General features: G+C 36.2%; 1 protein-coding gene across 2 annotated transcripts in view; it reads left to right on the top strand.

Moving 5' to 3' along the window:
* itgb1a (integrin, beta 1a) overlaps positions 1–15,529 on the top strand; it is a 42,670-nt gene extending 27,141 nt beyond the window's left edge. The window contains exons 7-17 of one of the 2 annotated variants that reach the window (XM_051881499.1): positions 362–517; positions 1,265–1,360; positions 2,039–2,128; positions 4,558–4,698; positions 4,787–4,989; positions 5,655–5,893; positions 6,050–6,272; positions 8,749–8,981; positions 9,073–9,239; positions 13,302–13,379; positions 14,196–15,529. In XM_051881499.1, the coding sequence (XP_051737459.1) occupies positions 362–517; positions 1,265–1,360; positions 2,039–2,128; positions 4,558–4,698; positions 4,787–4,989; positions 5,655–5,893; positions 6,050–6,272; positions 8,749–8,981; positions 9,073–9,239; positions 13,302–13,379 (1,626 nt within the window). In that variant the 3' untranslated portion in view covers positions 14,196–15,529. The remainder of the gene's footprint in view (positions 1–361; positions 518–1,264; positions 1,361–2,038; positions 2,129–4,557; positions 4,699–4,786; positions 4,990–5,654; positions 5,894–6,049; positions 6,273–8,748; positions 8,982–9,072; positions 9,240–13,301; positions 13,380–14,195) is intronic. The other variant, XM_051881500.1, reaches the window with a different exon arrangement.
* Positions 15,530–16,601: the final 1,072 nt, after the last annotated feature.

Genomic DNA, 16,601 nt, shown 5'->3' on the forward strand with positions numbered 1-16,601 from the left:
AATATATATAAAGTTTATTTACTATGCACCGAGAAGATTGGCCAGTTGCATAAACTGCTGTTAGTCATCTAATTTTGTCCTTCAAGACTGGTCCTAACCTTTTTTAATGTAAAGTCAGTTAGTTCTTAAGAAACAGTCTTAACATAGAGGCTCAGTTTATGCAACTGGCAGTATTATATGTCCTAATTTGATTATTTTCTGACTTCCTTTATTAGTGGAAAAATTTAAATGCAACAGTAATATGGCATCTTTAATTCAATTGTGTTCCCAATCTGTTTTTGTACTTTCAGCTCACTCTTTGTATCCCTTGGCTTCATTTATCTCCTTCTTCCTGTGTTTATTTATTTTTTCTCTCTCCTAGAACCACATTGGCTGGAGAAATGTTACCCGTTTGTTGGTGTTCTCTACTGACGCAGGTTTTCATTTTGCCGGAGATGGCAAACTCGGTGGAATCGTGCTTCCCAATGATGGGAAATGCCACTTAGAAAACAACATGTACACGATGAGCCATTATTATGTATGTATATGACATTTTCTGGCAAGGCTGTAACCGTGTCTTAAACATTGGGGTGGACAAAAAAAATGTTGCTAGATTTTTTGGGGGTTGGAGGGAGCTGCTGTCACAAATGTAACAGTCCTTTTGTTTAAAAGAAATTTAAGAATTAAAGGATTTAAAGGGAATAAACAAAAAAAAAAAAGAAAGATAGTAGTAAAAAGAACTTACGGCCCTGTTTTCTGGTCAACCACAAGCTAAAGGTGGACGTTTGTACAATTATACTAAAAAGGCCTTTTAGTTGCTAAAAAAGTCTAAACTATCAATCAGACGACAGAAGGCATGTAGTAGATTATGTGTAGCAGGTTTTTCAGCAAAGTTTGTATCACATTGATATAATTTTGCATATCAAATATGATACAGAAGGCATTATAGGATTAAACATGTAATAACATTGTTATATATGTGTAATATATATGTAATGATTAACAAACCTATAATATCTATCAAGGATACAGTGTAAATTGATATTGATAAAGTATAAATATAGTTAAATTGTATGGTCTATTTTCAATTCAAAATGGTGAGATTTGGCAAAAAAATTGAATAGTTTGACTTTGCGTGATTATTGGGGTGGACTTGTCCCCCTCAATGTCTATGGTCTCAGTGGTTATGGCCCTGTTTTCTGGTGATTTTCAGACCAGACTAATGGATGTTTGACAGATTTGAATGTATTGGTCAGCTCATTTCTTTCCTGTCCTTTCCTGATAGGATTATCCCTCCATCGCCCACTTGGTTCAAAAACTGAGCGAAAATAACATCCAGACCATCTTCGCAGTTACAGAGGAGTTTCAGCCTGTTTACAAAGTAGGTCCATAGATGATTATCTTAATGATGTGTATGAAAGCATGAGCAGGAACACTTGTATTTTTGTCTGTCTGGAGCTTGTCGTTTCTTTCCCTGTTAGAATTTTTTTGTACTTGGTCAAAGAGAAGCCAACTTTTTGATTTGTTAACGTTTCCATTTGGTCTGTAGTCTCTTTCCACACTAGTCAAAACTTTGTGGTGCTTGCTGGATTTGATTAAACACTAAATGCTAAGGGTTAAATTTAAGCACATAACATTTCATTGTTGCAAGAATGATTCCTCAAATCATGTGGCTTGTTGAGGGGAGGCATGTTGTTACTTTTCTAAGTGATCAGACTTACAATATTCATCTGTTGGACGATAAAAAACGGATTAAAAAAAGCCATATCTAGAGACAAGACTATGTCTTACAAATGGATGAATTGTAAAATGAAATACCATCTCAAAAATTTCACTACCAAGAGCCTTAAACTCTTGGGCATCTGAACACTTTGAATCCAACGTCTCTGTATTTGGAAAGCCACAACCCCAGTTTCCCGGCTTGGAATGATCCAGACGCCAAAGTCATAATTCAGAGTTCCTGTCTGCTGTTTAAATGCTCTGTTGTAAAACAAACACCCTGTGTCCCTGTGCTTAAGATCCATGAATGTTTTTTCTATGTTTTTTCCCCTTTCCACAGGAACTTAAAAATCTGATTCCAAAGTCTGCAGTGGGAACGCTTTCAGCAAACTCCAGCAATGTTATCAATCTTATTGTTGATGCCTACAATGTGAGTAGATAAAGTTTCTTTATACAGTAGTGGCCGAAAGTCATGTCCGGAGAGGATTTGTTTTTAATGACCCCACAAGTTTGATTAAACCATTAAAATATAAGGAAAATATTCTTTAGGGAAGAACAAAACACTATACTTAATCAAAAAAAAAGTCATACATTGACTACAATATAATCAGTTATTAATATTTCATTGGTTCTCTCTTGTTTTTGCATGTGTTCATAATTTCTTCGTATGATAGCCGGAAATAATGCCGCACAATTTGGCATGTTTCATTGCGTTATACAAAACAATCGACTCCAAGCACAGCTACACAATGCTTACAAAATCTTATGGCTGTTTGATGGCAAAAATCATAATCATGATTATTTTTGCTCAATATTGAAATCACGATTATTTAACACGATTATTGGTGGGTGATATGATCAAAGTTTTATTTCACAATATGAGTAATTTTAAATATCACTGAAATTTCACAATTATCGATACTTCAGCAAACACTAATATTACAAAAAAATGGACAAATAAATACAACAGTGAAAATACAAATTCAATAAACAGTGTTGTAATTTAGTGGTATTCAGATAAGTAATAGCCTACAACAACAAAAAATTTAATAATCAAATGTAAAATAACACTGCACATTAAATACAGTGGCAAGGAAAAAGTATGTGAACCACTTGCAGAATCTGTGAAAATATGCAAAATTTTAACAAAATAAGAGAGATCATACAAAATGCATGTTATTTTTTATTTAGTACTGTCCTGAGTAAGATATTTACATAAAAGATATTTACATATAATCCATAAAACAAAAAAATAGCTGAATTTATTCAAATGACCCAGTTCAAAAGTTTGTGAACCATTGATTCTTAATACTGTGTGTGGTTACCTGGATGATCTACGGCTGTTTTTTTTGTTGTGTGATGGTTGTTCATGAGTCACTTGTTTGTCCTGAGCAGTTAAACTGAGCTCTGTTCTTCAGAAAAAATCTCCAGGTCCCAGAAATTCTTCAGTTTTCCACCATCCATCTTTTCACATGGAGGACAACTGAGGGACTCAAACACAACTATTAAAAAAGGTTCAAACATTCACTGATGCTCCAGAAGGAAACACGATGCATTAAGAGTCGGGGGGTGAAAACTTTTGAACAGGATGAAGAGGTCCAAATTTTTCTTATTTCGCTTGAATATCATTTTTTTTTTTCATTTAGTACTGCTCTTCGGAAGCAACAGAAAATACTTGCATGTTTCCTGGAAGACAAATTAAATACAATTTACCTTGATCTTCAAATTCCAAATGTTTTCACCCCCCATCTATTAATGCATCATGTATTTTCTGGAGCATCAGTGAATGTTTGAACCTTTTTTAAAAGTTGTGTTTGAATCCCTCAGTTGTCCTCAGTGTGAAAAGACGGATCTTAAAATCATTCAGTCACTGCTGGAAAGGGTTCAAATATGCAAAAAAATGCTGGAAAACTGAAGAATCTGCAGGACCTGGAGATTTTTTCTGAAGAACAGAGCTCAGTTTAACTGCTCAGGACAAACAAGAGACTCATGAACAACCATCACACAACAAAAAAACAGCTGTAGATCATCCAGGTAACCACACACAGTATTAAGAATCAGTGGTTCACATACTTATGAATGGGGTTATTTTAATAAATGCAGCTATTTTTTTTGTCTTATGAATTATATGTAAACATCTTTTATGTAAAATATCTTACTCAGGACAGTACTAAATAAAAAATAACATGCATTTTGTATTATCTCCCTTATTGTGTTAAAATTATTAACATTTTCACAGATTCTGCAAGTGGTTCACATACAGCTCTGACAAGCTGTGCATAAAATAATCGCAGCCTTTACCAAATTGCATGCGATAAAATTGCGATAAATCGTGCAGCCCTAAGACATAACCCACTGTGTTTACATGAATACTCTCCAAAAGGCATTTTGACATTTTTGTGTGAAGCCCATTTGCCTATCCGCGTTCGGCTCTGACACACAGAAAGCCACCTGGGGAACAGTGTCTCTTTTGCAGCTTAATGCGCTTTTAATAACGCTGTTTAATATCAAACACATCCCGCTGTTTAGCAACAGTAGACTGCATTTTACAACATTCATTTAATTGGCTGAGTTGGATGTTAAGCTTGGGCTTTTAGGGAGGAACCAAAGCGCACCACTGTGAAGGAAAGGATGGAATGCAGCAGCGGCACAATAATTGTTTTACCTCGATTATCTTGTTTTCATAATCGTTGGAAAATCAATTGATGAAACGCACAGCCCTACAATGTCTTTAACAAATCTTTAATAATATTTGAATGAAAGGTTGAGATGTTAATTTTCTTACTTATGGCCACTACTGTTAACATCTACAGACTATAAAAGAACTGGACTGATTTGTGTTTTCTCTGTCTCTCTCAGTCTCTTTCCTCCGAGGTGATCCTTGAGAACAGTAAGCTTCCTGAGGGAGTGACTATCACCTATCAATCACACTGTAAAAATGGAATTGTGAATGAGGGAGAAAATGGACGGAGGTGCTCTAATATCTCAATTGGAGATGAGGTAAGGTCAAATCAGCATGATGTAATATGCATCAGAAACCTGTAGCCTGTTGTTTCTGAGTCTTTTTCTATTTGGAATGAATTCTCAGGTGTCGTTCAACATTAATATCACAGCTCAAGGCTGCCCCAAACAAGGGAAATCGGAAACCATTAAGATCAAGCCCTTAGGCTTTACTGAGGAGGTCGAGATCGTACTCAACTTTATTTGCGAGTGTGAATGTCACAAGCACGGCATCAACAACAGTGACATGTGCCATTTTGGCAATGGAACGTTTGAGTGCGGAGCCTGCAGGTGAGATGTCCTAAAATAACTATCCTGGATTTGCTCAGGCTTATAAAAATGCATGTCTTTGTTTAATTGCTAAATTTGTTTAATTGTTAAATTGCTAATAATTTTTCCTGGAAGGTGAAGCAAACTGCAAATGCTGTGCTTATATATGAGCAATATCACACTCGTAGCTGTGCAATATGGCTGTTTATCAGCACGCTGTGAGTGTTTAAAACCCTCTTTTGTTTAGAACTACTTCCTTCCAACACTGATTCAAATCTCAAGTTGACAGTTTGACCAAGGCTCCATCTTCTAAAACATAATTTTAGAGAGAGAGCTTGCCTGAGCGAACATTACCTGTGTCTAATATAACATTCATTCTTCAGGTCAATGTCCATAATATTATATCCATTATAAAAATCCGTTTGAATGTCCGCTGAGGAAAGCTATCTTTGTATTCGTTCTTTTTACAGTTAAGGGAATTTTCCATAACAGTGCTAAAACAACGTCCTTTGTTTGAATACAGTTTGTTTGTTTTTTATTTTAGAGTAAAATATGATGCTGAATCTTTGATGTAAAACATCTTTTTGTATTTGCTGCGATTATAAACATGTAAGTCAGAAAGGTCTATCTACATGAGTGTGAGCCGTGTTCTCTACATCTTCTCATTTCTCATTGTGTCCTTTCAGGTGCAATAAGGGACGTGTTGGCAGGCAGTGTGAATGCCGGAAAGATGAGGTGTCCACCGAGGACCTGGACAAGAACTGCCGCAAGGACAACGGCACGGACATCTGCAGCAATAACGGCGAGTGTGTGTGTGGCACTTGTGAGTGCAAGAAGAGGGAAAATCCAGAAGAACGCTACAGCGGAAAATTCTGCGAGTGTGACAACTTCAACTGCGACCGCTCCAATAATAAACTCTGCGGAGGTACTGAAACAGGAAGCTTTATCCTTTTTAGACCACCAATGCATCACTCATCAGACTATTAATAGAGGAAAAGGAGTTGTAAAAGGGTAGTAGAGGAAGAAAGCAGACAGACAAAATCAGCAGATAAAGGAAGTTGATGTGATCTTTTTCCTGTAGGACACGGCCGCTGTGAGTGTAGGGTATGCATCTGTGACGCTAACTACACTGGAAGCGCGTGCGACTGCTCTCTGGACACCTCCACCTGCTTAGCCTCCAACAAGCAGATCTGTAATGGCAGAGGGAATTGCGAGTGCGGGACCTGCAGGTGCACCGACCCCAAGTTCCAGGGGCCCACCTGTGAGATCTGCCCCACCTGCCCTGGAGTCTGTACTGAGCACAAGTCAGTGAAACACATGACATCTCTGTACATGAATCTGTGACATGCTTCATTCAGTACATGTACAATTTAAATGCTGAAGTGTAGCACAACATATGCTGGTGACCAAAAAATATCAAAGGGTTTCTGGCCAAAATATACAGAATATATGCTTAATACAAGGTGTAAACAGCACAGCTTAACAAACTATATTTTTCACATTCCAAATATATTGACTAAATGCAATATATATGTTGTGCAATATAAATATTTTTAATTAAAAATACTGAGTGTCTATTTACTAATGCTGGGACAATAAATAGTTGCAATAAATCGAAAAAATGATTCTGGATTGATTCTGAGATTTTCCAAATGCATCGCAATTCTCTCTTGAATCGATTCTGAGCTTAGTTTGTAACAGCAGATGGCGCTCTAGGCTAGTTTTTAACCGCATACTCAAATGCTCACGAAGAAGACCGCTTGTGCATTCATCTAAATCTGAGAATGTAATTGCACCTCAGAATGCTTTTATGATGCAATATTAATATAAAAAGCCCACTGCAAACACCCTTGTAATTCGCTTCAAACTTTTCGAACTTTATGAATGATCATTTTATAAAAGGGATTATTTTATAGGCTGTTTCTAAAGCACGCAGACAGTGCCATCTGGTAACAACACTCTACTACCACAACTCTTCCTCCTCTCTAAAGCAGCCCAACATGGCCTTACCCCTTTTGTTGTGTGTTCCCGGGGGGAGGGTTTATGTAAATTTTGGGGTTTGTGATGTCACCAACCCAAGAAAAAGCTTGTTGTAGTCCCTACCAGCCGTTTGTTGTAGTCCTTAAAAAGTGATTTCTGTAAAACAAAATATCTCCCTTTGCATTGAACTTTGAGCGCTGTAACGTTGCAGATGTTGTTTATGCTCAAGCAGCAACATTACACACTAACTAAAGTTAAAAAAGTTAAATTATAATCAAGAACCCCTTTAATAAATATAATCATTTACACTTAGTATGTTACTATTGCGTACTCTTTTATACTGAAGTGCAAATAGTATCTAACTGCTATTTACACTTATTGCAAATACTGCTATTTTTACATAGTGTAAATAGAATCTTAGTGCAAATAGCCACTGCCTTAAAAATATAAAAAAAATTATTATGAGGAAATATAATGCCGGGTTCAGACTACACAATATCAGCCCGATTTTGGCACAATCCGTTTTGATGCAGGGTGATTGTCGTGGTGATTTTTAAACAACAATGGGCGTTGAGACGTAAGAATCGGTCGTTTTATCTTGTATAGTGTGTCATAGTGGATGACAACCGATGCCATGTCAGCAACACTTCACAGAAAGGGCCTGTTTACACCTGGTCACTTCATGCGTTTTCTCTGATTGGATCCGATTGTGAAAATGCCTGCCGAAATGCTTTCGAGACGGGTTTAAATCTGATTGCTCAAACCACTTCAGGAGGTGGTCTGAGACGCATTCCAAACAAAACTGGACAAGTGTAAATGCATCTGGTTGTTGATTCCACATGCCAGTTTTACTCCTTCCAAAATGTTAAAAAATAAACATGTGAGAGCATGTTATAGGCTATATGACATGTTATAGCCAGATATGACAGCACTACAGAAACGCGCATCACTGCAGATGAGTAGCTGAGTATCTCTTCAGCAAGCCAACACACAAACTGCCGCACATGAAACTCAAAGCAAGTCGCATACAAAGTCGCAAATTAGCTGATGATAAAGCGATGATTGGTCAGGAAGTAATGTGTAGTCTGACATTTATCTTGTCCACGACACGACAAGAATTTAGGAATCAAAATCGCATAACCTGACACAGTGACTATCGTAACAGACAAAAATATTGTGTAGTCTGAACCTGGCATAAGTGAACATAAAAAATGATTGTTGGTTTAACTTAAAATAAGTAACCTGGTTGCCTTAAATTTTGAGTGTATTGAAACTTTTATTGAAATTTGAGTTAATACAAATCAACCGAAACTCAAAATATTACGTTATATGAACAACTTTAGTGAATGTCTATCAAGTTTTTTTTCACTGTGTATATTAGACATATATTTTTGCCCATTTTTAAAATATTTTTAATATATTTTCGGATATATACACTGCCAGCCAAAAATTAGTCTCTTCTGCTCACCAACGCGGCATTTATCTGATTGAAATACAGTAAAAACAATAAAATTGTGAAATATTATTAGTTTAAAATAACTTTTATTTTTAAATGTAATTTATTTCTGTGATGGCAAAACTGAATTTTCAGCTGCCATGAAAAGCTACTAACTCTCTACTAACTAGTGGTCTTTTTGGCAGAGTTAGTACATTGTCAATATCAGCTCTATTTCTTTGCAGAGATTGTAAGCAAAGCAATATTACCATTTAAACTCTCAGTGATAAATATCTTTGCTTTCTCTATTGGTGTCCGTAAAAGGTTGCCATCTGAACACGCTCATGACTTTTTTCCTGTCACAGGGAGTGTGTGCAGTGCCGGGCGTTTGGCACAGGAGAGAAGAAAGACACGTGTGAGAGAGACTGTAGCTACTTTAACCTCATCAAGGTGAAGGACAGAGATAAGCTCCCTCAGCCGGTGCAGGCCTTCCCTCTCATGCACTGTAAGGAGAGAGACGCCAACGACTGCTGGTTCTACTACACTTACGCCGTCAACAACAACACAGAGAAGGAGGTCCATGTGGTGGAGACTTTAGGTAAGGCTCCACATTGAAGGTTTAATACCTAAAATATCTAACTTGTATTGTTACTTTATCATTCAGTACCAACGTGTACTTTGTTTGGCAGAGTGTCCGGCGGGTCCTGACATCATTCCCATCGTGGCGGGTGTGGTCGCAGGCATCGTTCTGATTGGTCTAGCTCTGCTGCTGATCTGGAAGCTGCTCATGATCATTCACGACCGCCGCGAGTTCGCCAAGTTTGAGAAAGAGAAGATGAACGCCAAGTGGGACACGGTAGGAAAAAAATAACAAGTTTTAACTCTCTTAAAACTGGACCAAGATGCTTCAAGTTACTTCAAGTTTTTAATCTGTCCAAAATTCCGAGACCATTTCATCAGTGTCGGTTTCCTGTTTAAGAGCGCTCGGTTTTTAGGAAAGCTGTTCTGACTTTAAGGCAGCTGTGGAACTGAAAGGAAAGGCTTTGTATCTTCAAGGCCTCATTTTTCTGGGTGTGTCGAGGCCAGTTGAGGTCAGTGTGGATGTTTCACTGCTGCCCTCTGCTGGTTCACTGTGTATATGCATCACCCTTGTGAAACAGAAGTGCGCTTCACTGAATTGAGTGTGCACTTGTAGGATGTTTACTTGTAAGTTTATTTTTAAAAATCTGTACTTCCAGATAATATAATATTAATTAAATAAAAGACCACTTAAGTGCACTTAAATAGATTTCACTTTCATTGCTTTGTTTCTTAACAATTTGTGATAATGTCAAATTAAATAGATTTTAAGTACATTTTAAATGATTATTTTTTTATAATCTTTTGTCATGCTTTAAAGAAATACATTTATTTTGAGTAACATGCTAAAGAACATGTAAAGTACTTGATTATAATTTTAACTGAAGTGTTTTATTCAATATTACTTTTAAAGTTAATATATATATTTTAAATGTTCTAAATTGCATCTTCTTCATTACAGATGTGTAACTAATTACAAATACATTCAAATTTCAGCAGAAATTACATTAAAAGTGTGTTTTACTATTCGGCAAAACACCTAAACCATATTTCAAAGACAATGGAAGTAATTATGAAATTACATATAAAGATGTACTTACGTGGGTCAAAAAAAGCACTCTTAAGTTCAGCTAATGCATTTAATATAAATTTAAACTATAATACATATTCATTTAATCGCAGTTAACATGCAATTAAGTGTCCGTAAACATTACATTCAGTTCACACTCGAATATATTCTTTTGTACTATATTATTTTTTTATAGTATAGTATTTCCATAATAACTACTGTTTTGAAAAGTTTGCTGAAGTGTACTTCTTTTTCACAATGGTATTCTTAGGCAAGCACATTTCAAAATCTGCTCATACACAGGAAATGAGGTATGATGGTATTTAAGGTTTTGATACGGTACTTACTCAGTGGTGTAACAGGTACAAGGTTTTTTAACTTTATTATAAAAATCTTTAGAATTAGAAATAGTCTAATTCATTTAAATGTGGTTTTATTTATATATTTATTTTAGTGCTGTCAAACAATCGCAATTAATCGCATCCAAAATGAAAGTTTGTTTACATAATATGTGTGTACTGTGTATATTTAATAAATACACACATATGCATGTATATATTTATATTTTTATAAAATCTAAATCATATATATATATATATATATATATATATACACACTGCCCGGCCAAAAAAAAAGTTGCTGTTTGGATTTAAATAAGCAAATGATAAAAAACAAGATCTTGACCAAAAATTGATGCACCTCTTGATGGAAGTAACATTACAACATTTATTTCCATCAAGAGGTGCATCAATTTTTGCTCAAGATCTTGTATTGGTAATGCAAGAGGTGAGCACTCTGTAAAGTCTTCTCCAGCACATCCCAAAGACTTTCAATGAATTTAAGGTCTGGACTCAGAGGAGCCAATTCATGTGTGAAAATGATTCTTCATGCTCTCTGAACCATTCTTTCACAATTTGAGCCCGATGAATCTTGACATGGTCATCCTGAAATATGGCCATGTTGCATCTTTCTATATGGTTGTTTAAAAAAAATGAAAAGCTACACACTCCATCAGTTAGGGTTAGAAGAACTGTTGCCAAACATATAACATGCTAGAAACATAATAATCACAGCAATAATGATCCAGTCATAGACTCTTAAGCATTTACCTATTTAAATACGGACAGCGACTTTTTTTTTTTTTTTTTTTTTTGGCCGGACAGGGTATATACAGTGGGTACGGAAAGTATTCAGACCCCCTTAAATTTTTCACTCTTTGTTATATTGCAGCCATTTGCTAAAATCATTTAAGTTCATTTTTTTTCCTCATTAATGTACACACAGCACCCCATATTGACAGAAAAACACAGAATTGTTGACATTTTTTGCAGATTTATTAAAAAAGAAAAACTGAAATATCACATGGTCCTAAGTATTCAGACCCTTTGCTCAGTATTTAGTAGAAGCACCCTTTTGATCTAATACAGCCATGAGTCTTTTTGGGAAAGATGCAACAAGTTTTTCACACCTGGATTTGGGGATCCTCTGCCATTCCTCCTTGCAGATCCTCTCCAGTTCTGTCAGGTTGGATGGTAAATGTTGGTGGACAGCCATTTTTAGGTCTCTCCAGAGATGCTCAATTGGGTTTAAGTCAGGGCTCTGGCTGGGCCATTCAAGAACAGTCACGGAGTTGTTGTGAAGCCACTCCTTCGTTATTTTAGCTGTGTGCTTAGGGTCATTGTCTTGTTGGAAGGTAAACCTTCGGCCCAGTCTGAGGTCCTGAGCACTCTGGAGAAGGTTTTCAACCAGGATATCCCTGTACTTGGCCGCATTCATCTTTCCCTCGATTGCAACCAGTCGTCCTGTCCCTGCAGCTGAAAAACACCCCCACAGCATGATGCTGCCACCACCATGCTTCACTGTTGGGACTGTATTGGACAGGTGATGAGCAGTGCCTGGTTTTCTCCACACATACCGCTTAGAATTAAGGCCAAAAAGTTCTATCTTGGTCTCATCAGACCAGAGAATCTTATTTCTCACCATCTTGGAGTCCTTCAGGTGTTTTTTCATGTGTCTTGCACTGAGGAGAGGCTTCCGTCGGGCCACTCTACCATAAAGCCCCGACTGGTGGAGGGCTGCAGTGATGGTTGACTTTCTACAACTTTCTCCCATCTCCCGACTGCATCTCTGGAGCTCAGCCACAGTGATCTCTGGGTTCTTCTTTACCTCTCTCACCAAGGCTCTTCTCCCCCGATAGCTCAGTTTGGCCGGACGGCCAGCTCTAGGAAGGGTTCTGGTCATCCCAAACGTCTTCCATTTAAGGATTATGGAGGCCACTGTGCTCTTAGGAACCTTAAGTGCAGCAGAAATTTTTTTGTAACCTTGGTCAGATCTGTGCCTTGCCACAATTCTGTCTCTGAGCTCTTCAGGCAGTTCCTTTGACCTCATGATTCTCATTTGCTCTGACATGCACTGTGAGCTGTAAGGTCTTATATAGACAGGTGTGTGGCTTTCCTAATCAAGTCCAATCAGTATAATCAAACACAGTTGGACTCAAATGAAGGTGTCGAACCATCTCAAGGATGATCAGAAGAAATGGACAGCACCTTAGTTAAATATATGAGTGTCACAGCAAAGGGTCTGAATACTTAGGACCATGTGATATTTCAGTTTTTCTTTTTTAATAAATCTGCAAAAATGTCAACAATTCTGTGGTTTTCTGTCAATATGGGGTGCTGTGTGTACATTGAGGAAAAAAAATGAACTTAAATGATTTTAGCAAATGGCTGCAATATAACAAAGAGTGAAAAATTTAAGGGGGTCTGAATACTTTCCGTACCCACTGTATATATACACACACACACACACACGTTTCTTAAATATATACATGCATGTGTGTATTTATATATACATAATAAATATACACACACATATTATGTGAACACAAACTTTTATTTTGGGTGTGATTAATCGCAATTAATCATTTGACAGCTCTAATTTATTTATTCATTAGATTCACACCAAAAAAACTGTTACTTTCTGTATTAAGTTAAACAAAGTGAAATGGAGCAAATAATTGGATAACAGACCTTTTTATGTTTTATGCTTTTTCATTTCATCTTTATTTATACTTAATTCTGTTGCTGAGGTCATCATTCAGTAAGCATGCTTTCCTCCTTTTTTATTCATGCTCATAAAATCTTTCATGAAATCTTCTTTCCTTCTCCCTTTGATCACCATCCTTTGTGTTCTCCACATGTTGTCCATCATTTCAGCTCTTCTGTTGCTTCATCTGTCCTTGATCTGTTGTCTGTCCCTTTCCACTCTCAGACAGAGAATCCAATTTACAAGAGCCCTATTAATAAATTCAGCAACCCAAACTATGGACGTAAAGCTGTGGCTCTATAAGTTTGTATATCTCAATCCTCTTTCTGCATGGCCTTTTTTTGTGTGTGTGAGTTTCTGTACCAGACAACCATTTTTCCATATATTATTTATATCTAGTTCAGTCATGAAACCCTAGATGGCACAGGCTGATCGGTCCTTTACATGCCATCTGCTCTGCAAGCGATCACATCATTACCAAGCTGATTGGCCTCTGTTGATCCTGCAGCCAATGAGATTGCTTGCTCAACACTGAATTTAAATAGTCTGGTTCAATGTTTGCTGTAAGCTATTCCTGTAGAGCGCTATCAGAATTCCTCTGAAACCCTCCACCAGCTCCACCTGCCTAGATCTGCTATGGGATTTATGGACGTCTATTAATGCAGCAGCATATCTTACATGCTCACAGCAGCGTGTCTGTGGATCTATTAGCTGCAGCAAGTCCACTCTGCAGCAGCAGCAGATCTAGTCTACCAAATACATTGCCATATTCAATAACATGCTAAAACTTTTTCGAGAGTTGTGATCATTTTCCAATCTTGATACAAAAGTAATACAAAAGGTTTAAGCATTGGGTAAAAATCACTAATCAACTACAGCATGAGCAGTGTTGTGCTATATTTAATCAGTTTGACTTAATATTTTCACTGGATTTCAATATGTTCATCAAAAAATGCTGTAAATAAATGTTATGTACAGTAGCTGCATGTGTTTTTTCAAAGTTTTATCTTTTTAATCAAAGGATTATTGCACTTTCTTGGGGTGTAAATGCATTTAGATGACATTTTAAGATTGAATTGTACTGTATATTTGTAAAATATTATTTTGTTTGTTTCACAGGGAGAGAACCCCATCTACAAGAGCGCTGTCACAACTGTGATCAACCCTAAATATGAAGGCAAATAATGACATTGGTTTCACATGCAAGAATGTTTTGGAAGGGATGACTGTGCAGAATTCCTCAATTTTCCTTTGATTTATTGTCCATTGTAATGTCATTCTTTTAGATCAGTATTGTAACTATGTTTAAGGAAGTAATATTTTATGAAGAACTGATTGCCTCTCGTCCCTTGCAAACGTGTACAGGTTGTATAGTCTTTTTATTTACACCAGTGTTTCTTCTTTTAACCCTGTGTACATTCACACATTCTCCCTTTTCAAACAGAACAGATCTTTGTGCCTTTGCATAAAGTTTTCAAAATTGCGGTGTAAAGGGAACCATGAATCTCACCCAAAAGATTGCAAAAACTCATCAAATGCCATTTTATAACATATGATTTTATTTTTACATATATATCTGCATTCATACTGCTTTATCATTGATGCTATAAGTCATATGTTGGCATAAGAAAAATATGTGACCGGTGTATATGTGATTTTTTTTTTTTTTTTTTTTTTGGGGGGGGGGGGGGGGGGGGGGGGGGGGGGGGGGAATGAAAGTTTGGTTTGATATGCTGATAATCTATGCATATTCGTTTACTGTCAGACACATCTTGCATTTCATGTCTTTGTTTTTCTTTATTTCCCACCTATTTTTGCTCTTAGAAACTCATTATGACACGTGTCTTGTGGTCAGCTGAAAATGTCTGTGTATTTTATGTGTTATGAACGATTATATGTTGAATTATCATGTGGCTCTTAACAAGTATCAGTGTATTCAGGTGAAATCTTGTAGTTTGTAGTCAATCGGTGTAGAAAGCCAAATGTCCTTAAACCGCTCATTAGAAATGAGCATGATTATTGATACCTACAGTTGAAATTTCAAATGTTTTCAGATAGTATATTTAAAATAAAAAAGGACATTGTAATTCACACATTAGAAAGCAAAGATAAAGCTCTTTGCTACTGAAAAAACAAAAAAAAAAAAAAACATTTTGAGAGTTACATGGAGAAAATGAAGAATTAGAGTGTATAGTTTTGTTTTCAAAAGTTTATATCATATGCTCAAAGGTACAACAATCCTGTATTTTTACTTATTTTATTTGGACATAATAAGCAGACAGTCTTTTAAAGCTACTGGAATGCTTGACAAAATAATAAATATTAAGCTGAAGGATGATAACCAGATAGTTACTGCCACAACACCCAATGCAGCTTGTTTTTTTAAGTGCCCTTTTCTGGTTTTCTCAATATTGCCATTTTGAATTTATTTATTAAAACAAAATCTAAATGATTGTGATCGTGTCTTTCTTTCAAATCTTTCAAAGTGGTAAACGCATTTCAGCATTATTTAGGGTTACTGATATATGCGCTTATAACAATACTATCAAGAATCATAATCTTTGAGACAGATGAGGTCTAAATAAACCCTTGTATTTATGAAAAAAAAAAAAAACATGACTGCTATTATGTTTTATTATTATTATGTTAGTTTATTCTCTAATTCAGTATAACTCCAGAAAATAATACTACCATACTATACTATTTTTGCAGTATGCAAACTGTGCATAGTATGTAAATTGTAAAATTGCATAGAATAGCAGGATGACCTACAAGATTCATTAAAACTACTCCATCTCCCACATGAAATCAACTTTGCGTTTCCATTATAATGAATGAACCTAAAGAAATATCATCTCCTTACTCATTTTTGGACTAGATTGCCAGAAGTTGACATTTTCACATTTTTATTTCAATTTGGAATTAAAATACAAAATATCAATAATTTCTGAGATGATAATCATTTGCATGAAACTGCAACATAAAGAGGTTTAATGGCAACAGTGTGGCATAATATTATTTTTACGTTTATCACTAAATACTAACATATTAGTAGAGTACTCGATTCAAAACGTTCTGTAAATTAAGTGTAGAAACAGACGTTAACCAACAGAGGGCAGCAGCAGATAACAAATAGCCTAGTTTCCTACAAAAGCGATTGTAAACTAAATATCTAAATAAAGTGCGTATTGTTAGGGGGGGAAAGACATTTCGTTAACAGATGCAATATTTAGTTGGAGATAATCAATTGCAGTCGTAGAGAGAAAGAAAAACAAAGACTTCTTTCTCCCTGAAACAACACCATGAGCCAGTGGACAGTTTAAACACCATTGACTCACTTGGGCTTATTGAACCACAGATTCATTCATAATACACTGTAGACTATGGCCACAGAACAGTGACTGACAGCTAACGTCCACAACACACTGAGAAGTGTAAGTTTCTTTTCTCTTTATTTACAGATAACACTGTGATTTATCATTTACAGATTGCCGTTACATCGCATTTATTAGCTTTACAATAGAG

Source organism: Ctenopharyngodon idella, chromosome 23, assembly GCF_019924925.1.
Source record: "Ctenopharyngodon idella isolate HZGC_01 chromosome 23, HZGC01, whole genome shotgun sequence".
Taxonomy (NCBI): Eukaryota; Metazoa; Chordata; class Actinopteri; order Cypriniformes; family Xenocyprididae; genus Ctenopharyngodon; species Ctenopharyngodon idella.